The sequence below is a fragment of the Pseudonaja textilis genome, chromosome Z, assembly GCF_049901715.1.
Source record: "Pseudonaja textilis isolate UNSWEBS1 chromosome Z, rPseTex1.2, whole genome shotgun sequence".
In the NCBI taxonomy this organism is placed as follows: Eukaryota; Metazoa; Chordata; class Lepidosauria; order Squamata; family Elapidae; genus Pseudonaja; species Pseudonaja textilis.
In genome coordinates this window covers 7,992,313-8,018,585 of record NC_142008.1, presented here as the reverse complement: position 1 = coordinate 8,018,585, position 26,273 = coordinate 7,992,313, and the positions used below count along the sequence as shown (strand labels likewise).

The following is a 26,273-nucleotide window of genomic DNA, read 5'->3' as shown; positions in this document are numbered from 1 at the left end:
CAAACTATACCTGTTTTTATCAAAATATGCAATATTTCACCATTGTTTTAGGGTTTTTCCTGTTGACTAGGTAGCTTCAAACATTATCTATATATAAAATGTTACACTGACATGTCTTTTTTAAAAAAACAAGTTTTTTTATTTTTTATTTTAGGTAATCCAGTCTTATGGTGGTACAGTTGATCCTACACTTACAAACCGATGTACACATCTTCTTTGTGAAAGTCAGCTTAGTAATATGTATGCACAGGTATGACAGAACACCATATATCATTTCCAGTTAAGGTAAAAGTCTAATAACTCTAAGTTTTTAAAATATAGTTTGTATAGTCTTTTATCATCAGCGGAGAGTATATCCAATTAAAATATAACTCTACAAACATCTTAAAGTTTGAAGCTTAATATACTGCTCTTTTCTTCCAGAAAGTTTAACTACAGCAGGAAGTTGTTCATTGGCTCAAAAACAAAACAATGAGAGTCTCATTGGTTCAAGAGAAAAACAAACAAAAATTAAAGTAAACCCAAATTAAATCTAGGATTTTTTTCCTGCTGCTTGTGTTAATATTTGATGTTTGCCAATGTTAGAAAAAAATGTGGCTTGAATTACTAGCTAGTCATGTGTGATTACTGTGTAGTCCTCACCTTGAAATGTGTGGCAGAAAGAACTTTAGGTTGTTTGCTGGTTATTCTAAAACACCCATCTCCCCCAGTGTCCTGCATGTTTCAGGCTTGCAGCTTTATTGGTAACTCTGTTATGCTGATCAAGAGAGAAGGCTTACATCTGAGGGGAATAAGGCAGGATATGTGCCTGCAATTTTTCTAAGCAACATGCTTTTCCACAGTGCATGGGAATCAGTTTGGTCTAGAGTTAAGGTGCCAGGCTAGAAACTAGGAGACCATGAGTTCTAGTCTTATCTTACCCATGAAAGCTGGCTGGGTAACTTTAGGCTAGTCACTGTTTCTCAACCCAACCATCTCCCAGGATTGTTGTTGTGGGGAAATAGATGGAGGAAGGTGTGTTGGATATGTTATGCTTTAGTTATTCATAAAAATAATAAAGGTGGGATCCAAGTTAATAAAATAAATCACTTGCAAGCAAATGTGCAGAGTGCAGACTTAAGTATTCTTGAAATAAAGTTGAAAAATGAAAAGCTGTTGACAAAAAAAAGGAGTGGGTTTCTCTCTTTCTCTGCATTATTTCATAATACAAAACAATAATAATAGACGTGTTTTTGAAATATACTCATTCAATTTCTGCAACCCAACACAATAATTCTGAGAAGCTTACAATTCAAAATATATACAGTTAAAACAAAAATATTTCAAAAAAAAAATCCCAAGTAAAATATTTATCAAAAATAAATAAGTACTGTTTAGCAGCTATTTGGCTAGTTAACAACAAAGTCAGGAAGCTGAGCTCTAACACATTCAGCATCCCAGATTCAGGAACGCAGCCAGATTTTTAGATCCTTATGAAATGCTGGAAAGAGTCTGTAGTCCATGGAAGATAATGTGACATTTCCTTGTATCATGTTTGTGAGGCAAGTGCCTCCACTTTTCATTTTCAAATGGAATTGAGGATGACCTGATGACCTGAGCTGAAGAAGCTTCTTGAGTAAGAAGCAAAATGTCTTCAAAGAAAAACCAGAAAGTCCAGTTGCCTCTTGAAAAAGCACCTTTGGGACATAATAGTGTAATGTTTAAAGTGATGAATTACCTTAATTCATAATTATATGAATTATATGGCAGTTGCTTTTTCTCAAATCAATTTATCTACTGGTAATTATTATGGAGAAAAGATAGAAGTCATACTGCATAAGTCAAGAGATAAATTTAAGAAGTAAATGCCATACCATATTTGGTGTTATGGACTATAGCACCCGGGGGGGGATGCCTTAGGGAGGCGCTAAGAGGCGGCAGGGGGGCGTTCGAGGCCCTGCAGGGTCACCCCATTGACTGTTGTACTGCTCTGGAGCCGGCGCCTCAAATGCGGCAGCTCCGATGCACCACGGTGTAATGGGCTCCAGGAGGAGGAGGAGGGGATGGAGTAAAGTGCACTAAATTTTGAGTGTGCTGCGCAGGTGCTGCAAGAGCAGTGAACAGCCATGGAGCCGGCTGTGGTAGTGCGCACGAGAGGAGAAGGAGCGGGAGGAAGGAAGCCTCCGCCACGGCTTGCGTTCATTCCTCAGCCAACCTGGATTTCTAAAAACTCACCAGGAAAAAAGAAAAGAAGCTTCTCACACTCTCGGAAAGTCCTGCGTGCTCTACTTGGGGCTCTTCGCTATCCTTTTTTCTTCCTTCCTTTTGGAAATCCGGGCTAGCTGAGGAACGAGCAGAAGCCGTGGTAGAGGCTCCCCTCCTCCTCCTCCTCTCGTTCTTCAGCCAGCCCAGATTTCCAAAAGGAAGGAAGGGGACAGCGAAGAACCCCAAGGAGAGCACGCAGGGCTTTCCGAGAGAGTGAGAAGAGACACAGACAGGGAGAGAGAAAGAGAGATAAACACACACACACACACACACACACAGAGAGAGAGAGAGATACAAAGGGAGGGAGAGAGACTGGGCTCTTCAGCTCTGTCTGCTCTCCTCTCTCTGACTTTGCTCAGTTTTGCAAGGATTCAGCAGTAATCCAAGGCAGCAACCTCATAGCACTGTGAGGTAACAGCCTGACTATCACTCCTTTTGGAATGCAAGGTTTATTTTTGTATCTTTCCAGAGACAGAAAGAACGTGGCCAAATTTCCTTACAGTTATTCCCTGGGTATGGGAGTTGGGAAGGGGAGAGGGGAGTGGGGGAGAAGGCGGGAGGAAGAGGCATAGAGAGAGAGAAGGAGAGAGTTAGAGGAGAGAGATATAAGGAGAGGGAGAGAGAAAGAAAGAGATGAGAAGGAGGGAGACGGAGATAGAGGGAGAAAGATAGAGATGGGAGAAGGAGGGAGGAGAGAGAGAGAGCAACCTGTTCCCCATAGAAAACACAGAAAACCACAAAACCTGGAGGGGGTGTCATGTGACTCAGTGGGAGTGCCATTGAGTTGCCACGCCCACCCATATCTTGGGGCTTCCGGTGTTTGGTTTTCTGTGGGAATCAGGTCCAAATGGCTCTTTGAGTGTTTAAGGTTGCAGATCCCTGAACTAGGGAGAGGCAGAGGAAGTGGGGCTTTGACCACATTCCCAATATCCAGGATCCTGCTCAGCCAAGCCCGCCTCTCTTTGTAGTTGCTGTGCCTGACAGCAAGTTCACAGGGTGCCCCTCCTGCCAGGAATCAGCCTCCCAAGCTGCCCCCCACGTTGTAAAGGGCGACGCTGTTCCCTCTTTCCTGGAGCAGGGCAAGGTTGAAGAAGCACAGGGCAGGTAGTTTTGCTCTACGTTCACAATGTGCTTCCACTGCGTTCAATGCACCAACTCTGCAGGCTCACCCCATTGACCCCTTGCACCTCTCCGGTGCAACAGTCAGTGGGGTGAGTCTGCGGTGCCAGACCTTGAATGCCCCCCTGTCGCCTCTTAACGCTCCCTCCCTCCTTTATTTCTTTTGTCCCTTCCTTCCATTCCCCACCCTTTCTTCATCCCTTTTTCTTTCTTTCCCTTTTCTGTTCTTTTCTTCTTTCTCTCTTTTCTCTCTCTCTCTCTCTCCTTCCCTCTCAGGCTCACCCCATTGACTTGGTGCACTGCTTCGCTCGGACTTGCTTGGGCAGGTCCCTCCAGTGCAGCGGGCTCAATGGGGTGGACCTGCGGGGCTGGCACCTAAAACGTGGCAGTGGCAGCACGTTTGAAAGTCGAGCAAAGCCAAAGGTCGGTAATTTTTGCTGCAAAGAATCACAAAAGCTTCTGGGTTGTGCTCAAAAAGGTGCACACATGTCAAGGCAATTCAGCAGCATAAAATAAAGAAATAAAAATAAACAAATCAACAAGAATCGGCAAAGCATCTCTGATTAGATTTTATTCACTACTAGAATCTAATCAGAGATGCTTTGCTGATTCTAGTCCAATGACCTGCTCCAGCAGGGTTAGAAGGGAATGTGTGTATACGTGTGTGCATGGCTGTCAAGCTCCAAAAACAGGTCAAGTAGGTCTGCGGAGGCCAGTCATAAATTAGAACACTTGCTAAACAACCGGCCATTAAGTGAGGACCACTTGTATTTGGTTTGCCAGTCACATGACCACCAAACCACACCTATCCGGTCATGTCACCAGCAAGCCACACCCACCCAGCAAGCCATGCCAGCCAGTCACATGACCAGCAAGCCATGCCCACCCAGTCATGTGATCAGCAAACCACACCCTCAAATTAGGCCACGCCCACAGAAATTTAAATCCCACCCCTGGGCGGGGAGCACTGAGGATGAGTTTGTAGCACAAGGGACGGTGGACTGAAAAAGTTTGGGAACCACTGGACTATGGCCTGCATATCTAAACTTTCAGATCCCAGTGTTGATTTAAAAGTTGTAACTGAAAACTTAATGCACCAAGAATGCATTTTGTTCATTTTAAAAAAAATATTTTTATGTAGTGCTTATAAATGTGGTAAATTAAAACCTATACTAACACTGTTTTGCTGCATGTGTGAATATTGTAGGCTTCGAAAGAAAGGAAAAGATGTATCACTGCCCACTGGTTGAGTTCTGTGCTAAGAAAGAAGAAAATGGTACCACCCCATCGAGCTCTTCATTTTCCTGTAGCATTTCCACCCGGAGGAAAACCATGTTCTCAGCATGTAAGGAAGCTTAATCTTATGTTTTTGTTTTGAAGTTACTGCTGTTGTTATTTAGAGTTCAATAATGTGTAAATATATACTACTCCATTTTTAGAAAAACTTAACACAGTTAGACAATAAAATTTTACAGATTCGCTTCCTACGGTTCTCCCACTTTCATTCATAGCTTTAAAGCTGTGAAAATGTTCCTCCCCAGAAGTCAGAAATCTGACTGAAAAATGGCAATTCAGGAGAATTTGAGAACAGTTGGGTGGTTAAGAGATGGTGTGAGACCACTATTAATATTTAGGGGGAAAATGCTAACATTTCACCATTTTTAATCATTAATATGCTGGACCCAAGTAATAACTGCAACTAATCCTTGCTTAGGAATGGTAATTGGGACTGGCATCCCACGGTCACAGAATTGTCATTTGTGATCTCCTGCCCACTTTCCCATTGACTTTGCCTGTTAGAATCTGGCAGTGAAAGTGGAAAATGCCATCACATGATTGTGGAACATTGCAGCCGTGAACTGGTTGCCAAGTGCCTGAATCACAATCATGTAACCACAGAGATGCTGCGATGGTCACAGTTTACAAGAACGCATTGTAACTGCATTTAGCATCGTAACTTTGGTTGTTCTTTGTGAACGAGTGGTTGTTCAACCAGGACTTACCTGCACCATGTTGTATTTCATTTGGAAACAAATTGCCAGTCAGCGTTAACATTGATACAGTGTGGTCTTTTTAATCTCTGAATTTTGTCCCAGTGAACATGACATTTCTTTACTAATTATAAAGGCAATCTCATGTGAAGCATCTTGGCAATATTTACCCCATAGAACCCAAACCCTACAGAAATTTTCTTCCACTGGGGATTCAATTAGAGAATTCGAGCTATTAAAAGGTACTCCTGGCTGTTGTCTATATCCGGGAAACCAGAGGGAGATTTCAAATCAGAAGGGCTCTCAAACTTCCTCTTTTGCGGGGAATGTTAGCCCAGTCTCCTAGTCTTAGGAAAATAGCTTAGTCATTCCTCTTCCCACCATCTGTTTTTCAGATGCGTCTGGACTGACTTCACACTCCCTAAGGCCGGTGCATGAGAGAGAAAAGGGTCTCGCCCTCTGTATTTTGACTTAATGACAGCAAAGGGAAAAGGGGGTTACCTTTTTGCCTTGAAACTTCTGCTGGAGATAATGCAACCCTCTAGTCCAGTAGCACTGAGGCATAGAGGTTTAACCTTTATTCTCGTCTTTTGGAGTTAACTGACTAAAACAGGCTTCCTGTTAAAGAAGATGAAAGTTTTGTATTTTACAGGAATTATACAGGAAATCTGGAACTTGAATCGATTCTGGGAGTTGTGATTGCATCTTATTTTGAAAAATACTGAATTAGTTAAAGGTCGGTGTCACTTAAAGAAAAATAAAATAGCCAATGTATTTACAGTTGTTTCATTTGTTTCTGTCCAGATAATTACTGTAACAGGTTTTGTGGATGGTGACAGAATCGATCTCAAGTTGATGGCCAACCTAGCAGGAGCAAAATACACAGGCTATCTTTGTCGCAGTAATACCATTCTTATCTGTAAAGCGTAAGTGCTGCTTGGAATAATAATGTGGATAACACTGATGGGTCCCATTTTATGTCTGCTTTTTTAACAGCCATTTTTCAGAATATAAAAGCATTTGGTTTTCCCTGGCTGTGTTATGGTATGTTACATTAAAAATGTTGAAGTACATTCTTCTTCATTTACGGTGCTGAGTTTTATTGTCTATTTATTGTCTAATTCTATAAAAACTAGCACTGAAGCCCTCAAAATTGTATGTTCTAATGATTTAAGAGGATTCCAAAATCATTTTTCATTTTTATAAGAAATAATATAAATACTATGGAATTTATAATAAGTACTATTTGATGTGAAGTTTAACATATTAGCAATATTGGCAGTCTTCTGCACCCTAAGTGCTTACTGAAAGTTGTCTGGGTTGAGAACTTGGGGATGCAGTCCTAATATATTTGGAGAACATCATGTTTGGAAAAGCTGTTTTGACTTACTTCCTGTCATTTGACTCTTACCTATTTCAAGGCCAACTGGCTTAAAGTATGAAAAGGCTAAAGAGTGGAGGATACCTTGTGTTAATGTACAATGGCTCTGTGATATTTTACTTGGAAACTTTGAAGCTTTGCGCCAAATGCAACACAATCGATACACAGTTTTCAATCTTCAAGAACCCTTTGCTCCTAATCAGCATCTAGTTCAAAATCTTCTTGGTAAGAAAACTTGTAAAACTTTACAACCATTGCATTTCAGTATAAAACAATAATTCCATGAAACATCCTTTAATATGAATTATGTCTTACAACGGCGTCATCTAGCTCTATAGATGATTATTAATGGAAAATCTGGCTTAAAGCAGAGTTTTTAAATGTAGCCTTTTTCTCTGTGATGTAATTAATTGCTTTGAGTTGTCTTTATCAACTTAATCTGTCAATTAACTTAATCTGTTAATTTCTCCTTTTCTATTAGCCCAATTTAATGGAGAGGGAGAAATGATAGGAAGAACTACATGAAACCACATTATATTCATCCAACCTACGCCAATTGCATCTTGTTTGAATGTTCTGTGGGCTTTTATTGCATGTCTTAATGGACTAAAAAGAGTGGATGTACCAAATGGATATTAACCCAAGTACTGGAGCATCCCAGAAATTGCCTTGGTGTAAGAGTTTCTTGTTCTTTCTTGTTCATTAATTCCAGATGCTTGGAGGGTCCCTTTAAAGGTGCCACCTGAATTTCAAATGGTACGTAGTGTTGCTTTAAACATCTTTACAGGTGGGGAACAGAAAAAAGAATGCATGTGAAAAAGTGAAGATATTCTGGACTATAAAATACTTATATTGTTTAAAATATTTTATTTAGTTAAAATAAAATATTAGTTTTAGTTAAAATTTCTCAGATGCTATATCTGATGGTTATATTTCTTTCCTCCCTTGGAAATCAGATGCAGTCTCTATATAAATACTTTCCCAATTGACAGGGAATTTCCAGCTTGGTTATGATCACTAATTGGGACAAAAGACTGCCGGTAAGAAAAGGCTTCCATAAAGTGCTAGGGTCAAATGCTTGCTGCTTCCTCCTACAGAAAGATGAATAAGTCTGAATTTAGTTTCACTCAATCAGAACACTATTTATTGCATGCAGAGCTCTAACTAGTTGTTCAATCAGGTTAGGCAGTCTTATCCAGTTCCTGGACTCTCTTGTACGCTCTTTTGCATTAATGTTGCACCCCCATTCCCCCCATTTAAATCTATTATTCTCTTTGCATGAAATTCAGTTCTACTTTATTCTTCCTCCTACATCATGAAGAAGAGGGAGGAAATCCAGGGATGGTTTTCTGAGGAGGGAAATGGATATCAGTGTCAGTTTCTTCTGAAATGAGGTGTTGACCGATCATTTCCCAATCTGGTCTATTACGCGCTCTCGGTCTTAAGAGGAATGTGTGCCCAGCTTACAAGTGGCTAGGAACAAGGAATATCCTGTCCAAGACTCCACAGGCCATAAAATGTCCCCCAAACGGGCCAATATTCAACTTCGTAACAACATCAGACTCAGCTAGGAAGAATTGGCAACTTAGAATAACTTTGCCAACAAAGAGCTGCAGAAATTAGTTGCAACAATCAAATAGGCAATCTAAAATGTAATTCACTCCCAAGAAGTGAATTGCTCAGAGAGAAGAGCAACCAGGATCATTAGGGGACTAAAACATATAAAGAATGTTTACAGGAACTGGCCATGGCTAGTCTAGTGAAGAGACCAGGGGAGAGATGATAAGCGGTCTTCCAATATTTGAGGGACTGCCACAGAGAGGAAGGGGTCAAACTATTTTCTAAAGCGCCTGTAGGCCAGACAAGGAATAATGGATGGAAACTGAACAAGGAGAGATTCAACCTGGAAATAAGGAGAAACTTTGTGACAGTGAGAACAATCAACCAATGGAACAGAAGTTGCCCTCGGAAGTTGTGGGAGCGCCATCACTTGAGACTTTCAAGAAGAGATTGGACTGCCATTTGTCAGAAATGGTGTAGGGTCTCCTGCTTGGGCGGAGGGTTGGACTAGATGACCTACAAGGTCCCTTCCAACTCTGATTATCTGTTATCTGTTAATAATAGCAACAGCTGATAGTCTATAGCACAGTTTGGGAGAACAACTACACTTTACGTTGCCTTTCACTACTATGTAGTTTTGAGCTTATACTTGTGCTTGGTCAGAATTCCTTTTGGTCTTTCTGCACCACTGCTCCCAGAGCTCAGCCAACTAGGAAGATACCATGGATCTCCCAGTATAGGGAGAGGACCTATATTAGGTGTCCCATGTCATTTTATCTTTCCAGTTGCTTGAGCTCAGCATTTTGCATAGGCATATTTCCACATGTGCACATAATACCACATTCTGAACTTGCAATATATATGAAGGTGGATCTCTGTGTTCTTCATGTCTTGGGGGATTGAATTCTCTACTATGAATATAAGTGCTTATGTAATAATTGATGAACTAATCTAGATAGCATGCTTGAAATAAAGAAAATTATTTGGAAAGCATCACAAAACTTTAAAGCACATAATACATGTATCTTTTTCCACTGCAGCATTAGGACTAAAATATGGTTATTTTCCTGGAGTGTAATTTTATGAGTTGGCAGAAGCAGTGTATGTTTTTATATATATTTAAATATATTGGTACAAAAGTATAACTAATGCTTAAGAATCAAATTTATATCTTCTCTAATTGTAGAACATGAGATTACCACTTAAACCAAAGCAGAATGAACCAGTAATTCAACCTTCAATCAAGAGGCCAAGGTAAGAAAATGAGAATGCTTAAGCAATTCAGTATTTGCTTGCAAGTGGTCTTGTTGCTGTTTTAGATTTTAAACATCGTACGTTTTTGAGTTACACATACCTGGAAAAAAGTATAACCATGGGGACAAATCAAGGAGCAAATATTTGGAAGTGAGAGACATGTCAGAGGAATATGAAATATCACAGCAAAAGCAGACATGCCTCTTTTATTTTATAATCTACTAAATGGAGAAAAAAAAATCTTTAATTTTGACATTCAGCATAACAGAGCACTATATGCTCTTGCCCTAATTTTGGATTTAGGAAGTAATTATTAAATTACTTGATTTAAAACGTTAAAAATAACATTAAGGTAATTTTATATTTCTAGAATTGAAGACTTTCCAACACCTATAAAAAAACTCCCAACAGAATTGACACCAGTGGTTCTTTTTACAGGATTTGAGCCAGCTCAAGTGCATCACTACATAAAGGTGAATTCCTTCTTGAATTAAAATATTTCATGTGACTTTAGGGTTGATTTTACAATATGCTGGTTATCCACTGACAAATTGAATGTGTGACTGGATCTAGCCATGTATCAAAAATCACTGTGTAATAATTGAGCATTGTTTTTTAGGAGTTTTTTCCCCCATGTACATGGTCGTCCTTTATTTTCTTGTCTGTTATCCTATTATGATTAAAAGTTCAAAAACTCTTGTTTTTTTTCCTTTTTCTTCCATTTTTAGAAAGTCTATATTCTTGGAGGTAACATAACAGAGTCTGCTCAGAAGTGTACTCATGTGATAGCTAGTAAAGTAACCCGCACTGTAAAATTCCTGACAGCAGTTTCAGTTGCAAAACATATTGTAATTCCGGAATGGTTGGAGGAATGTTTCAAGAGTCAGAAATTTATAGGTTAGTAAATGGCCGTGTTGAACAAAGTAAGAGTTGTATTGTGGAATCCTCCTTTCAAATGTGACGCAGTGGAACTTTGATTGGAACTGATATCCTTTGGTTCATAAGTAAATTAACTTCACTGAAGTAATTAGAACGACTGTTTTCTCCTCTAAAATACTATTTTTAATATGCTTGACTAGAATTGAATAAACTGCTGTGTCGTTTTGAAAGTCAATTCACCCAAAAATCCATTTCTGACTCTACCTCTGTTTTAGTAGTCTAAAGAGTGTGATATAATAGAAAAACGGAGTTAGAAGGGACCTTGGAGATCCTCCAATCCAACCCCCTGCTCAAGCAGGATACCCTATATCACTTCAGACAATTAATTGTCCTATTTCTTGTTAAAACCTCCAGTGTTGGAGTATTCACAGTGGAGACAAGTTATTCCACTGATCAATTGTAATGTCAGGAAATTTCTGCTTAGTTCTAGGTTGGATCTCTCCTTGATCTGTTGCTTCTTGTCCTTCCTTCAGGTTGACCCCCTCTTCTTTGCCGCTGCCCCCCTCCTCATTCTTCATCTTCCATGTGGTCCTTGGCTTATGATCATTTGTCAGTGACTGTTCAGAATTATGGCAGAGCTGAAAAAAAATGGATGTACAGTATACGACCGAACCCTGAAGTTCTGGCCGTTGCAGCATTTCCATGGTCACACGATTACAACCAAGGCAGTTGGGTGCCCTGCTTGCAGTTACAATATTGCAGTGAGCCAGGGTCATGTATTTGCCATTTGTGACCTTTCCTGTCAGCTTTTCACAAGAAAAATTAGAGGCAAAGCAGGCAGGGAAGGTCATAAGTTGCCCTGGTAAATTGGCCCCAGGGATCTCGTACTCTGTAACACCCACCCGCCTTCCGTAGTGCCTGCCCGCCCGCCCATAGCAGCCTCCCACTCACCCACAACTTCCGCCAGCCCATCTGCACTTTATAGCACTTGACTGCATCCCCGATTCCTCCCACTCCTTGCCACTTAACAGTTAGCATGGTCCTGGGTTTATGACAGCAACTTGTACTGCCAAGATGGCCATCACTAAGCATTGCAATCAAGTGACATTACACTTCACGATGCATTGCTCCTAGCCCCAATTGGTATCCTAACCTAAGAACATCCTGTATGGCAGTTTTTATATGAATTCTTTAAAGGCATTAATACAGCTTTATTTAGTCAATCCAATGGGTGATCTTCCACTCTTAAACTTAGTGAACATCAATGAAGTATTTAAATTTTTAACTGCTAGTGCCAAGGTAACTTTTAAGCACCTCAAACTTTCTCAGAATAATTCTTAAGAATGAGTAAATGCTTTCACCATCTTGTGTTTCGAAAAATCAAAGTTATGTCCCCCCTCAAACTTTTTTATAGAAGAACAAAACTACATACTCCGAGATGCAGAGGCTGAAGTCCTTTTCTCTTTCAGTTTGGAAGAATCTCTAAAGAGAGCGCAAGCGACACCACTCTTTAAGGTATAATTGTGTTTGTTTACTGAGAGCTACATTTCTATATGTCATCACATATTGGAGGGCAAGATCAGCAGCATAGTTTACAAAAACCAAAGAGCAGATCTTTAAGGGGAATTCCAGGGAGAAATCCATGTCATTCAATCTAAAAAAAAAACAAAACAAAACCACAGGAGGCTAACCCGAAAGGAATTGGGAACCAGAAAACCAAGTTGGAAAGGAAATGGAGTTTAATATGTTGAACAGGGTACCATTTGCTTCAAAAGTGAATCTACATATATCCAAGCATGAATAACTATTAGACCAGAATTAGTTGGAAATTCATATTTTTGGTTTCTAAAAATTGGATTAGAACTGAATTAGTGTTACCAATAAAAGAAAACATTTGTAGCATGAAATGAGGGGTCCTTGGTGCTCTCTGAGCTTGCTTGTTTTGTTGCAAACATTTCATTACCGAAACTAGGGAACATTATCAATGCTAGTAAGGAGTGCTGTTTGTTGTCAGTTTTTGCTGGATCTTTGGCAGTTTCTTGACTATTGGTCTTAAATTAACCTTGGGGTTAATCTATGCTGTTCTAGGTGTTATTGCTGGTGGAGAGATGCTGGAATCTATTCTCTTTTGTGCTGGTTGGTTGTCTCTTTTCCATAGCCCATAGATGTTGTTCATGTCAATGGGTCCATCGATGGATGATTTGTTAAGAGTGCCAGGCTTCTAGGAATTCCCTGGCATTTTTGGACTTGGCCTGGTCCAGGATGGTCACATTTTCCAAATTGAAACTATGGTTAAATCAGTCTATATGTTGTGAAATTAAAGAACTTTTGTCATGTCTTCTGATTGCCAGTTGTTGTTCATGGATGTGTTCTGCCGATCTTCTGCCTGTTTGTCCTACTCAGTGGTTGTTGCAGTTCTTACATTGTATGTTGTAGATGGCTCCTGTTTTTTCTTCTGGGGTTGCTGGGTCTTTTGGTTTGCTTAGGATGCTTTGAAGCACTTTAGTGTGTGCTACGCTGATTCCATGAGGTTGTAGTAGTTTGTGGTTTCTGTGATATTCTTGATATATGGCACTGTAATTCTTTTTAGGGTTTGTGTTGGTTGTGCTGTGTTGGGTTGAGAGATCAGGGACTTTTTGATAGTTGTGTAGGTATCCATTTGTTGGAATGTGTTGTATAGATATTCCATTTCCTTTTTCTGCTATTTTGGGTTGTTGCAGTGTGTTTAAATGAGCCTGTTTAATAAACAGCCCAACCAAGGAATCTCTAAGACTGCCCCTTCACACAGACAGGCAAAACACCAGAATATAAAATGATAGCAAACAGCACTCCTTATTAGAACTGATGTTGTTACCAAGTTAGGGTAATGAAATGTTTGTAAGAAAACAAGCAAACACCAAGGACCCTGAGCTAGAAATGTTGTCTTTTATTGATTAACTCTGTTTACCAGCCAGTCACAAGTCACTATCTTAGTTTGACATATATGACTTGATTATTGTGCTTAGGAAGTCATAAAGTGGAATCAATAACTTCTCTAGGAAAATTCTGTAGGTGCAGTTAATTTCAGAAAAAAAAATTGTGTTATCTAGTTTTATATATTACATATGGTAGTTTTATATGTTGACTTTTGGTGGCAGTGTGAATTCTTTGTTTAAAATTTATGATGGAGAATTAACTGAAAACAAGACCTACTAGGATACTGCTTGTATAAGCATCTTCTAATATGATGCAACATTTATAAAACTGTATTGGCATTTTGATTTGTGGATCATTCCATTTGTATTTGAACGAACAAGTGTTACCTTTGGTAAACATGTTAAGAAGTCCTAACCAATAGGCTTGTGTCTCAAAACTGGATTTGTAGAAGAAAAAGTGATGCAGAACATTGTTTGCCTCTCACCTATGGTCACATGTCTAATTTAAACACATTTTTCCTGGGTGCATTGAAGGAATTATATGATTAACAACTCCAGCTTCTATGCAGATAAACTTTATCAGGGCGCTTACCATATTCTGTTGCAAATGCTTTTAGGAGGCCTAGTAATGTAATAAGAAAATCAGACAGGAAAAATAAATCTGTTTGGCCTAGTCACTCAGTCTCTTCCCAACTTCCTGCACAGGGAAGGATGTTTTAGGGGAGAATGATCCCTTGTAAATCATCCTAAATATCCGAAGGAAGGGCGGGATATAAACCAAACAATTACAAATAAATAAACCAATTATACTTTATGTACTAATCCCATCTATCTGCCTGAAATGTTCCTTGTTCTTAAGGAGCAAAGTGAGAGAACAAGTTTCAGTTAGAGCACAAGATTCATTTAGTTTCCACAAAATAGTGAACAGAGAAGTCATTATTAATTTTTTTCCACAATGTTAAAGTGTAAAAGATGCATTATTTTCTGCTTGGCAAAAAATTTACAAACATTACATCCCCATATAGACTCCCACCCCCCACCCTCCCAAAAGTAAAAACTAATACAAACTATGATAGAAGACAAAATAGAAATCAAAGAGAAAGCTAAAAGTGAAAAGAAGAAAGAAAAAGTAGAAGAAAAAGAATACAAAAATGACTTCTGTTCTTTATACAGTTATAAGTACAATTATAAATTCATCTCTTCCTCTCTTCCTTCTATAATCTATACTATCTGGTCTCCGAAATCATAAATCATAGAAGTTCAACTTTCCAGTTTTTTTTACAAAAGTTTACATGGGTTTCCAGTCAAGAATAAATGTAGATATTGTCGTTTATTTGATTCTTCTTCTTTCATATCTAGATCAAACTTTAAACTGCTAGAACGAGGCCATTTTTATGGCCTCGTATCATTATTGGTACATGTTTCGGGTAGTAGCCGACATATCAGCAAATGGGCCAGGCTCTGCATCTCTTCACATTCACACAGTATTGTTATCCACTAAGAGCCTCCACTTTAAGCATATTGGTCTCCCTGCTCCTCCATGTAGTATGTGTACCCTCAAGAATGTTTTTTTCTTGCCATAATGTTCCTAGATCTAAGTCAGTGGGCTTGGAGCACACGTCCATTCAGAGAATGTTGTGAATCATTATCTTGCTACGTCCCCTCAGCTACTTCTGTCCTGATCTTAGCTGGGGCAATGCCTGCGAGAGGATACATTTCCTCAATTAGTGTAGATTTGAAACCACCTGTCACTATGTGTACTGCTTCATTGATGGCTACATCAACTTGTTTCGTGTATTCAGAGAAGCGCTACACTGGAGCAGCATACTCTGCTGCAGAGATGCTCAAAGCTGATGTGCACAACGTAGATGATTGCATTACCCTCTTACAGTTTTATCAATTTCCAGATGATACTGTTTCTCAAGCTGATTTAGCCTTAGTGCTCAGGCAATGCTGTTTAAAAGAGAGCATCCTGTCAAGTGTCACACTGAGATATTTTGGTGTTGGACAGGGCTATAGTCTGTTCTCTTGCCCTATAACCGTGATGGCAAACCTATGGCACGCGTGCCACAAGTGACACTAAGAGCTATTTGTGCTTGAGTTGCAGGCGGACGACCTCATGCGCATGTGTGTGCCTCACAGCTGATTTTTCAGCTGGTATGAGGCCTTTTTCGGCCTCCCAGAGGCTTGGAAAAAGCCTCTGCAAGGTTTTTCAGGCTGAATAGGCCTGTTTCGTCACTTTCTGCAATACCCGAAGTGATGAAACGGGCATATTATCCATCCTGAAAAGACTTGCAGAGGCTTTTTCCAAGCCTCTGGGAGGCCGAAAAATCAGCTGTGAGGCTCAGTGCAAGTAAGGAGATGGTGGAGATTGCGCATGCATGCGCAGAGGGCATGGAGTGCACATTGCATTCTGGGTGTTAGCACATTAATTCACAGGAGCCCAAAAAGGTTAGCCACCACTGCCCTATAACATCCAACTCTTCCCCATGCATCTTGATTTCAGAGGTGGAAAATAACACTTGGGTCTTGTTTGGGTTGGGCTTTAAATCATTGATGGTGCAATATCATCCTAATTCTTCAAATGTTACATATGTTTCCCAACTACCTCATCAAAAGCTGATCCTTGTGAGCCCACTGGTATATCATCTGCATAAAGTAATGGACATTTGTTGGGGATTGGTTGATTGTGTGTGTGTGTTGGTGTGTTATATAATGTTGAAGACAATTCACTTCCTTGTGGCAGCTCATGCCCATGCATCCTGCATCTACTGTTCTTACCATTCACAGTCACATAAAATCACAGTTTTCCATGATCAAAAAAGTCCATAAATACATTTTCTATGACAAAGGCCATATTTTTGATAAAGGCTTTTATGCCTGTAAATGACCCTCAAAAAAAGTAGAAACATATAAGTACCTTTAAATACATAATAGGTAAAATGTAAATGTGTTTTGAACTTTTCTTGTTTTAGGGGAAATATTTCTATATTACTCCTGGAATTTCTCCTAGCCTACATATTATGAAATCAATTGTGGAATCTGCAGGTGGGAAGTTATTATCTAGACAACCTTCTTTCAGAACAGTTATGGAACATAAACAAAATAAGGTGGGTGTGTTATCTCTATTCTTTTATGGAATATTTAGCTGTAAACTACATCAACTATTTCAGTTTCTTTTTTCTTTTTTAATTTAGAGCTTGTCAGAGATTATCCTTATCGCTTGTGAAAATGATCTACACTTATGTCGAGAATACTTTACCAGAAACATAGGTAGGTGCTTAATATCCTTAGGCCATACTTACATGTTTAAACATGCAATTTGATACATAATATATAGGTATATTGGAATTTATTTACGTATTGCATTTTTCTTCATCATGCTCTCCCAGACTCCAGAGCTTCACCATAATAGGGCTTTCTTACAGTTAGTTCTATTTTGCTGTTTGTTTGTTAAACTTGCAAAACAGCAGTGTAATGTGAGCCACCTTCAGGGGCCAAAAATTGTCTGCACTGCTGCATTCTGCAATGGCTGAAGCTTCTGATACTCTTCAAGGGTAACCCCATATAAAGCACATTGTAGTAGTCTAACCATGAGATGAACAGGGCTTGAGTGATGAGTACAGAGACTCCCAATCCAGGAAAAGCTGCAACCGGCACACAATACAAAGTTGTGCAAATGCCCTTCTAGACACGACCACCACTTGCTCATTGATTAGGAGTTGCCAATCCAGGAAAACCACCAGATTGTATACCAGGTCTGTCTGTAGTAGAGCAAATCCCGTCCAGAACTAAATACGTTTAATCCTGGAGCTGAAAGCTCTAACCCACCCTAAGCCGCTTACCAGGTTGAGTTGACTGATGTCTGTTCTCCTCCATCCACACCCACTTAGCCTCAAGTCGCTGCTTGGGTCACTAGGGATGGAGATGGAAATTTGAATATCACCAGAATACTGTTAGTACCTTGCCCCATGATGGTGAAAGATCTCATCCACAGGCTTCATGTGGGTGTTGAAAAAGAGTGGAGAAAGTACCGAGCCTTTGTGGTGTGCCTCAGCCATAGACTGGACCTCTCACTCCCTATTAACGCTGATTGGGACTGGCCTTGGAAGAAGAAGCCAAATCAGTAAAAATTGCACTGCGCTTCCCAACCCCAAAACCCCACAGCTGGCCCCAAAGGATACTATGGTCAGTGGTATCAAAAGTCATTAGGAGGTCAAGGGTTAAGGTTAGCGACAGTGAATGTACTATCCCCATCCTGCTCTCGCCAGAGAACATTTCTAAGTAGGGCGATATTCTTCCTGCCCCATAACCAGGCCTGAAACCTAACTGGAAGGGATCTAGATAATTCATTTCATCCAGGACCCTCTGAAGCTGCCAATGAATCACCTTTTCTACCAACTTTCCTAAAAGGGAGAGTGGGAAACTAGACAAAAATTGCCCAGACAGGTAAGATCAATCAATGAGGTTTTTTTGAGGAGGGGGCAAACCAGGACCAGCTTAAAAGGTCCTGGAAATGTGCCCTCCTTTATCATTGCCTGAACTTACTTGGCTGTCATTGTCCTGGACGCTTTCACCAACTAGGAGGTACAGGGATCTAACTGGCAGGTGGTTGCAATGTTAGCTTTGAGGAATTTGTCCACTTCATCAGGTTCAACAAGGTCAAGCTATTCTCAGATAACCAGGTAAGACCTTCCCTCAGGCATCTCACATGGTCCTGCCCCACCTGTAGGTTCCAATTGGAAACAAATCTGAGCAACCTGTCCATCAGATGTTCCACAAATTCCTCTATGGAACCCTGAAGATGATCACTAAGCCTCCGTATTCCAGGAGAGACTAGGTGATCCTGAGCAGGGCCACTGAGTGACACTGTATAGGACGCAATAAGGGCTGATAAATAATAGTGTTTTGCTGCTGTTATTGCCAAGAGGTAGGCCTTAGTAGCAGCTCTAAGTTGTGTCTTGTGGCTTCATCCTCTTTTTTTCTCCAGCAATGTTCTAAGCGTTTATTAGTCCCTTTGAGAGCCTGGCATCTGCACCATGTGAATCACATGGAATGTGTGTGTGTGGTCATGAGAAGCCACACAGGCACAATCCTGCCCCAAGCCTCAGCTGCCCTTTGGTCTTAGAGCTTCAGCAGGAGCATGCAACGGATTTTGTTTATTCATGTAAGCTGCCAGAGTCACTTTGGAGTCAGTCAGCATTTACATTTCATAAATAAATAAAGGCATACTTAATGGTTAGGATGTGGAGGAGAATATATCGCTTATCACGGTTTTTAATTTTTTTACAGTTGCCCTAAGGCCTCATGCTACTTCATGAATTTACATGAATCTTAATTTCTCTTATTTATAAGATAAATACAACATCTAAATATTGATGCAGTAATCAATATTAACAACCAAAACATCTTTATAAAATGGATGAGATAATAATTGTGCCTTAATCTTTTTTTAAATATTATCTATTTATTTGTGTTTTATTTCAAGCCTGAATGCACAGCCATTCCGTTGGCTGTGATGCAAAAGGACAATTTTGGGATAAATTGAATGTTCTAGCTATAGGATGCTTGGAATAATTTTGGTACTGCTATTTTTCATTTCAGGGCAGCAAGAACAGATAGGATTGGCAGCCTGCATAACAATTGACCATTGGGATGATTTTTAAAATATTGCTGAAAAAAAATCCTGATACAAAAATAATATTACAGTATATGCTGACAGTATTTGCATTTCAGTCTTACTTTGGCAAATTCCTTCTGGCCAGATAATGTACAGGTAGTCCTCGACTTATAACCATTCATTTAGTGTTCTAAATTACAGTGGCACTGGAACAAGTAACCTACAACCATTTTTCACACTCAGAAATGTTGCAGCATCCCTGTGGTCATGTGATCAAAATTTGAATGCTTGGCAACTGACTCATATTGATAGTGGTTGCAGTGTCCCTGGAGTCATATGATTACCTTTTGTGGCCTTCTGACAAGCAAAATCTATTGGGAAGCCAAATTCATCTCTGTTACTAACTTAGCTGGAGTGATTCACTTAACAGCTGTTGCAAGAAATATTATAAAATACAGCAAAGCTCACTGAACTATTTTGCTTAGTAATGGAAATTTTGGGCTCAGTTACACTTGTAAGTCAGGAACTACATTCTATTTTTGTGCATTCTGTAATGACATTTTTTCTTTTTTTTTTGTCATTTTCTTTTTCTCAAAATGTTGCAAATTGCTTATAAAATAATGGGCATGTTAAATTATATTTTCTTGGCACTCTTAATAATTAGAAATAACAAAAATATTTGAATATTAAAGATAATTATGATTATTAGATTTATACACTGCTTGATTCCTAGCAACTCTAGACAATTACTGAGTTTATCAAATATAGGAAGTACTATTTTGTTCCACGTTGAATTTACACATATTAGTGGGAAAGAGAGATGGATTAGTGTAACAGAATAAAAAATAAAAAGTTGAAATGAATTGCCAGATATACCAATATTGACAATTATGTGAAAGTTTAACAACTGCCATTTAAAACCTATTCGGAAAGGCTATTGTTCGTCATTAAATGTGATCATTATCAGAATTAATGGACAGGTTTTTTAGCTAGTTAAGAATGCAATCTGCACATCTTTGTCAAAAAAACCAAACCTAAAATACAGTTTTTATTATGTTTGTGGATTCTGAAAGAGTATTCGATATTTGCAGTAAGATACCCCTGCAAATAATCCCTGGAAACGATGCTTTTTAGATGTTTGCCAGGATGGCTTCTTGTAAGCAGCAGTGTCCAAACAGTAGTGTCCCTTCCTGTTTATTTTCTCAAGCTGTTGCACATCCCATCTCCTTTCATTGTGGCTGGGAAAGATATCTTCCATTATGTCATCCAGTAATATATTAAAATAGTTTGAATAGGAAAATACATTTGAATTTTGTGCCAGATCATTTTATGTCTTGAAACCAAGAGAATTCTTGGGTGTGGTATATTTATCTCTTGGCTGAAGCACTACTTAGGTGTATGGAAAAACTCAGAACTGCAGGCAGGTGCCCAGCATATGACTTGTCACTGATTTAATCTGGTCAAATGCATACCTGCCTTTTTGCTACATTTTATTGGGATCCAACTGCCAGGTTTCCCTAACTGATTAAATGTTTATAATATTTGTATGTTCTTTCGATATTTTTCAGATGTCCACAGTGCAGAATTTGTTCTGACTGGAGTCCTTACTCAAACACTGGATTATGATTCATATCCTTTTGTATGCCATTTCCCTCCTTAAATATTATACTGATTTCTGCAGCTCAATGAAATAGGCTTGGTTTTCAGTGATTGTCATAATGGACATTGTGTAAAATTGGTATAGGGAGACTGGAAATTATAATGCATTACAGGTAATCCTTGAGATACGACCAAAATGGAGCCTGCTATTAGAGTCTCATACTACAATGACCATTAAGCAAAATTACCCCATCCCTGCTTTCCCTGATGGAGCTGTTAAATGAACATGAAGGTCATTAAATGGGGCACAGGATCCCGGGAGTGGAGGAGTCCCTCGAAGACCTAGCACAGGTCCAGGCCTGCCTGCCCCGGGTGTCCCAAAGGTCTACATAATGCTCATTCCTCCTATACTTTTCCCCATAATAATAACCCTGTGAGGTGGGGTGGGCTGAGAAAGACTGACTGGCTCAAAATCACCCAGGCGTTTGTTTTCGTGCCTAAGATAGAACTTAGTGATATCTCCTGGTGATTGGCCAAGTCATCCTGCAAGTTTTGATGTCTAAGGCAGGACTAGAACTCACTGGTTTCTAGCCTGCCCTCTTAACCACTACACCAAACTGGTTTATGCTATTACATAACATAATGGCATATGTGATGAAGCATGATGATATCAAAATAATGGTATTGCATGGCGAGGTCATGAGACAAATGCTGAAATTATGTACTTCTATCATAACTTGATGTTGCCACAAATAGGTTATTTGCCTCACTTGTCTCACGTAGCTGAGGCTTGTTTAAACCAGTTGATTCATCTGTAGCCACATATCTATCATCTATTTTGACAGTGATTTTTTTTCCTTAACCAAATCTACATATAAATTTACTTGACTCTAAGTAAAATGCCTTATTTTGCTTCAAATTCCTTGAAGCCTTCCCCTGAGCTTTTCCAGCCTGTGGATTATTTAATCAGGACTTCATTGAATTCTTGGTTTCTCTTGTTTTGCTGAAGAGCGAAGAACAGTTGAAGCAGGAAAGGAAAATCTTACTGCATCTGTTTAGGATGTGTCACCTTTTGTTATTAAGCTAGCCATTTTTATACTATACTGTAGACCAGAGAAATTACTTTTTATATTGCAAAATAGTTTTCCGGTTTTAAGTTTTAATAATCGGCAATATTCAACCAAAATCATAATTAAAATTTAAAGGAAGAAGAGCTTATGGCATGTTTACATTAAGGAAGCAAATATTTTGTACTTTATTTTATTATGCTGTTTTATTAGTACTATCCCATGTTTTAAATAAACATAGTTTTAAATGATGTTTCCTTAAAATTTAGTGGTTTTTATTTTTGAAATGTTGTGCAATTATAACACTTTCTGGTAAGAGTAAACACTGTTCTCTCAAGTAGTATAAGATATTCTTTCTTTCATTTGTTTTACCAGATGTGTTTGAATATTAAAGTCCGGGTATTTTAAGCAGAATTTATTAATGTTATGTGTGTTCCTGCTGCAGTTAGATTGAATTCACTCATATTCTGCAGTGATATACTTTATTTGTAATTTTTATGGAACAAATACGCAAAATAGAATTCATGGAGGAAGTTATTTCATTCAAGTTTAACTTGTCTTAAAATGTTATGTTAATCTAGTGTTAATTTAATCCATTCAATTTTAAATTGGGTATTCGTCATTTTAGGAGTAATTCAGATGTAACTATTTCAGCAAGTTTGCATAAGTTCCAGTTAGCTTGCAGTTTTATCCAATTCTAAAGACTTTTGTTGAATAGATAAAATGTTAAAATCATTTCTATGTGTTTGGTTTTCTTTTTAAAATACTTTTTCATGTTTGTAACTATGGTAACACTTGAGTCCTTCTATTGACTCTTTGAATTGACAATAGATTTCCCATAATTGTAAGAAATTTGGTGCCTTGGGTTTGAAAGTATGAAAAAGTACTAGCAATTTACATAGACTGAAATAAAGATACATTTCTGAATGTGGCTCTTAGAAAAGAGCCATGTATGGCACCATGTCTTCACACAGAAAATCTACCAAAACATTTGAAGTAGGGTGCCTGGTTGAACCTGATAGGAATGATTTAACAATTTACCCTTAACTTACTGAACACCGCCATGTAGTTTTGAAGACAGTGCATTAATTTCCATCAGTTAAGTTAGGTAACTTCTCTTCATACATGTTTTCAAGGAACTGACAGTGCCAAATTACAACAATATCTTTGGTCACGTGTGTGTGTGTGTGTGTGTGTGTTAAGTTTAATTGTTGACCCATGGCGGCCAATCAAATGGGGCTTTTAAAAGGTGGCGGGCTTTACAACTCTTTAGGTTGAAATGAATGGGCAAACCCCATTCATTCACCCCTCTCAAGATTGGCGGCTGATTTGCAAGCTAAACATACATTTTACTTTCGTTTCGTTTCTTCTCCTTTTAATAAAACTCGTTTTTAAATCATAACGCTGTTGTATTTTGTCTCCTTGAAAGGAATCAGGACTACTATCTTCTGACCACATGTGCAGTCTGTTGTTGCTAGTAGAGTTGGCTTGCTTTTCCATTTTTTTATCATAATCATTTTGAACTCTTTCCCTGGATGGCGGGATATCTTTGTGTGTGTATATGTGAACAATGATGTCTAGGAGGAATGACAACTACACCCATCCTGTCCTCGTCTATCTTGGAGCTGGTCCATTGGAAGGTGTTTTGTGTACTCTTGACCATTACATCACAACAGTGAATAGTTCGGGGTGGGAGGAGGAGAGATTTATTAATCTTTTTGGGTTGCCCAATAAGTTAAGTTCTGCGTGTGATGAAAAAGAAAAGCACAGAAATGTCTTGAGGAGACTGAAAAGAGGGATATATCCCTTCTCAAACTGGGTTCTCATTAAAAGTAAAGATCTTAGAAAGCTCTCTCGGCAGTTTACGAAAACCATAATCTTGCCCCATAGTTTTGACAGTCATCGGAAGAGACTGTGGTCTGAGTCAGGCTTAGAATGCAAGTTTCCTGGATGAAGAATCTTACCCTGTTTTTATTCCTGTTCCTGTCATTTATAAAGATTACAGGTAGTCTCTGCTTAGAAACATTCGTTGGTACCATGTTTAGAGACCGAAGTTGCAGTGACAACTGGAAAAGGCAGCTCATGGCTATTTTTTTTTCCACACAACTGTTGCAATATTCCTATGGTCACCTCAGAGGTGGGTATTCAGCAGGTTCTGACCAGTTCTGGAGAACCAATAGTGGAAATTTTTATTAATTCAGAGAACCGGCAAATGTCGCCTCTGGCTCCGCCCCCATCTATTCTCTGCCTCCCATTGAGTCCCAGATGATCGGCTGGGTCTCCTTTTGTTTCCCTGCACAGGAGAACAGAGCTGGAAAGCAGGTTAGTGGGTTGGGGAGGGAATGGGGATTTTGCAGTATCCTTCCCCTGCCACACCCACCAAGCCAGGCCCACAGAACTAGTAGTAAAAAAAATTTGAATCCCACCACTGGGTCACATTATCAAGAATTTGGATGGTTGTCAATTGGTATGGATTTAGGACAGTTACAGTGGTCCAGGGTTGTGTAATCATGTTCTGCGACCTTCTGACAAAGTCAACAGAGAAGCAATTGTAATACTAAATAATTGCAGTGATCCATTTAAAAAACTGGCAAGCAAGGTTGTAAAATGTGGTAAAACTCACTTAAAAATTGTCTTGTTTAACCCGTGGAAATTTTGGTCATGTACTTTCTTCTAGCAGGACCGTGGAGCTACCAATGGGTGCAGGACTATTTGTTTAAAATCTATATCAATTAAATCCCTATCCGCAAGAACTTAAGGATCCGCCTTTCAAAATCCTGCCTGATTATTTAGATCAACTTCTGAAGGTCCCACCTGCTTCCAAAAACGAGACTCTAGATCATTTCCTCATCTGTCCTTCTCCAGCAACTGTGAAAGAGTCTTAATTTTAATTAGACTGATTTTAAATTGAACTTTATTTTAACAGTCTTTTAAAAAAATTCTTATAAGCAGTATTCTTATATATAGACAAGTGGATACAAATCCAGAAATAACAATTGGTGCCATAGCAATTATTATCTAAAACATGAAGAATGGTTACAGGAACTGGGCTTGGCTAGTCTAGTAAAGAGAAGGACCAGGGGAGACAGGATAACAGTCTTTCAATACTTGAGGGGCTGCCACAGGGAGGAACGGGGCAAGCTATTTTCTATAGCACCTGAAGGCCAGACAAGGAATAATGGATGGAAACTGAACAGGGACAGATTCAACCAGGAAATAAGGAGAAGCTTTCTGACAGAACAATCAACCAATGGAACAGCTTTCCCTCAGAAGTTGTGGGAGCATCATCACTTGAGACCTTCAATAAGAGATTGGACTGCCATTTGTTATAAATTGTAGAGGGTGTCCCACTTGATCGGAGGGGTTGGACTAGATGACCTACAAGGTCCCTTCCAACTCTGATTATCTGTTATATCTGCTTCAGGCTTTTGAACATGTCAGGAAAGTGGTTTGCCCACAGCAGCTTCTTAAAATGTTGGCTCCCAAATGCCGCTGTTGATTTTGACAGCAGCACAACTGATAAAACTATCTTGAAGCAGGAGAAAAGTTGCAATGGATCGGAGGCCACTGTGGAATTACTACTTGGAGCTTGCTCAGAAACTTCAGCTTGTAAAAAAAAAATCAATCTCTGGAGGCTATTCATAGGAATAAATGTATACATTTTGCTCTTGGGCATGTTATAGGCCCTACTGGGTTGCTAGTCACAAAACAGCATGTTTAATGCTTAGTTTTAAGTGAAAGTGGCAGTAGGCAGTTTTCTTTCCCTAATTCTGAAGAACACCCGGCTAATCGGTGCTTTACCGATGCAGATACAATGCATGGTGACGACACCATATGCTACCTTCATTTATTGCAACAGCCGGTTTGCTACAGGCATCTGAAGTAAGATGTGTGATGACTTTTTAAAATGGAACATATTTAATCTGACAATTAGGGTTACAGTGGATTGTAAGACATTTTCTAATCGCTGTCAGTTTTCCGTGCATTTATAAATGCGTAATGGACTTTTTCAGCAGTGTATTTTTTTAAAAATGTAATACAGGTACTATTAACTTAAAACCAGGGTGGACTGCTACTGGTTCAGCCTGGTTCTATAGAACTGGTAGCTGCGAGGAGCAACTGACACCAAACCGATTCAGTATTTAGCCCACCCGCCTGCCCGGGCTCTTACCTGTCCTTTATTCCCTGTTTTTCCCTCAGCTGCTTTGCATGGCACAGCTGAGATTGAAAAAGCAGGAAAAAAGAGGCTTTTCAAATGCTGCTCACCTCCTGTCCAGGTGGCACAGCTGATGATTTCTTGCAAACGCTGCACACACACGTGTTATGGCCCCTCCCTTCCCCATCCACTCACTCCTGACCTGGCATGTGAGCCATCCAACTTGCCTGGTTTGGTAAGTTGCTATTTCCCCCCACCCCCACCCATCAGCTGCTCTGCTCTGCCGAGAGATTTAGATTAGCTAGAAAGCAGGAAGCTAATCTAAAAGCAGAGCCAAAACTTCCTTAGGACTGAAGCTTTTCAGTGTAGACTCAGGTAGCCGATTGCAGATAGATAGATCTCTAAGTGAATCTGTGATTCTGTGAGCAACTCAATCTGGCTGCCTGCTTTTGGGTAAAAGTTGCTCTCTTTTTTTTTTATAAAAATAT

At 39.3% G+C, this 26,273-nt stretch overlaps 1 protein-coding gene across 4 annotated transcripts in view; it reads left to right on the top strand.

Moving 5' to 3' along the window:
• The window catches only part of PAXIP1 (PAX interacting protein 1), a 40,196-nt gene extending 18,609 nt beyond the window's left edge, over window positions 1-21,587 (top strand). For 2 of the 4 annotated variants that reach the window (XM_087916599.1, XM_087916600.1), the window contains 13 exons: window positions 155-250; window positions 4,571-4,708; window positions 6,159-6,280; window positions 6,776-6,960; window positions 7,448-7,491; window positions 9,482-9,549; window positions 9,920-10,022; window positions 10,278-10,446; window positions 11,843-11,943; window positions 16,319-16,453; window positions 16,541-16,616; window positions 20,532-20,596; window positions 21,439-21,587. In XM_087916599.1, the coding sequence (XP_087772725.1) occupies window positions 155-250; window positions 4,571-4,708; window positions 6,159-6,280; window positions 6,776-6,960; window positions 7,448-7,491; window positions 9,482-9,549; window positions 9,920-10,022; window positions 10,278-10,446; window positions 11,843-11,943; window positions 16,319-16,453; window positions 16,541-16,616; window positions 20,532-20,596; window positions 21,439-21,450 (1,314 nt within the window). In that variant the 3' untranslated portion in view covers window positions 21,451-21,587. Of the gene's footprint in view, window positions 1-154; window positions 251-4,570; window positions 4,709-6,158; window positions 6,281-6,775; window positions 6,961-7,447; window positions 7,492-9,481; window positions 9,550-9,919; window positions 10,023-10,277; window positions 10,447-11,842; window positions 11,944-16,318; window positions 16,454-16,540; window positions 16,617-18,947; window positions 19,120-20,531; window positions 20,751-21,438 lie in introns of those variants that run through there. The other 2 variants (XR_003375777.2, XM_026719890.2) reach the window with 2 other exon arrangements.
• Window positions 21,588-26,273: the final 4,686 nt, after the last annotated feature.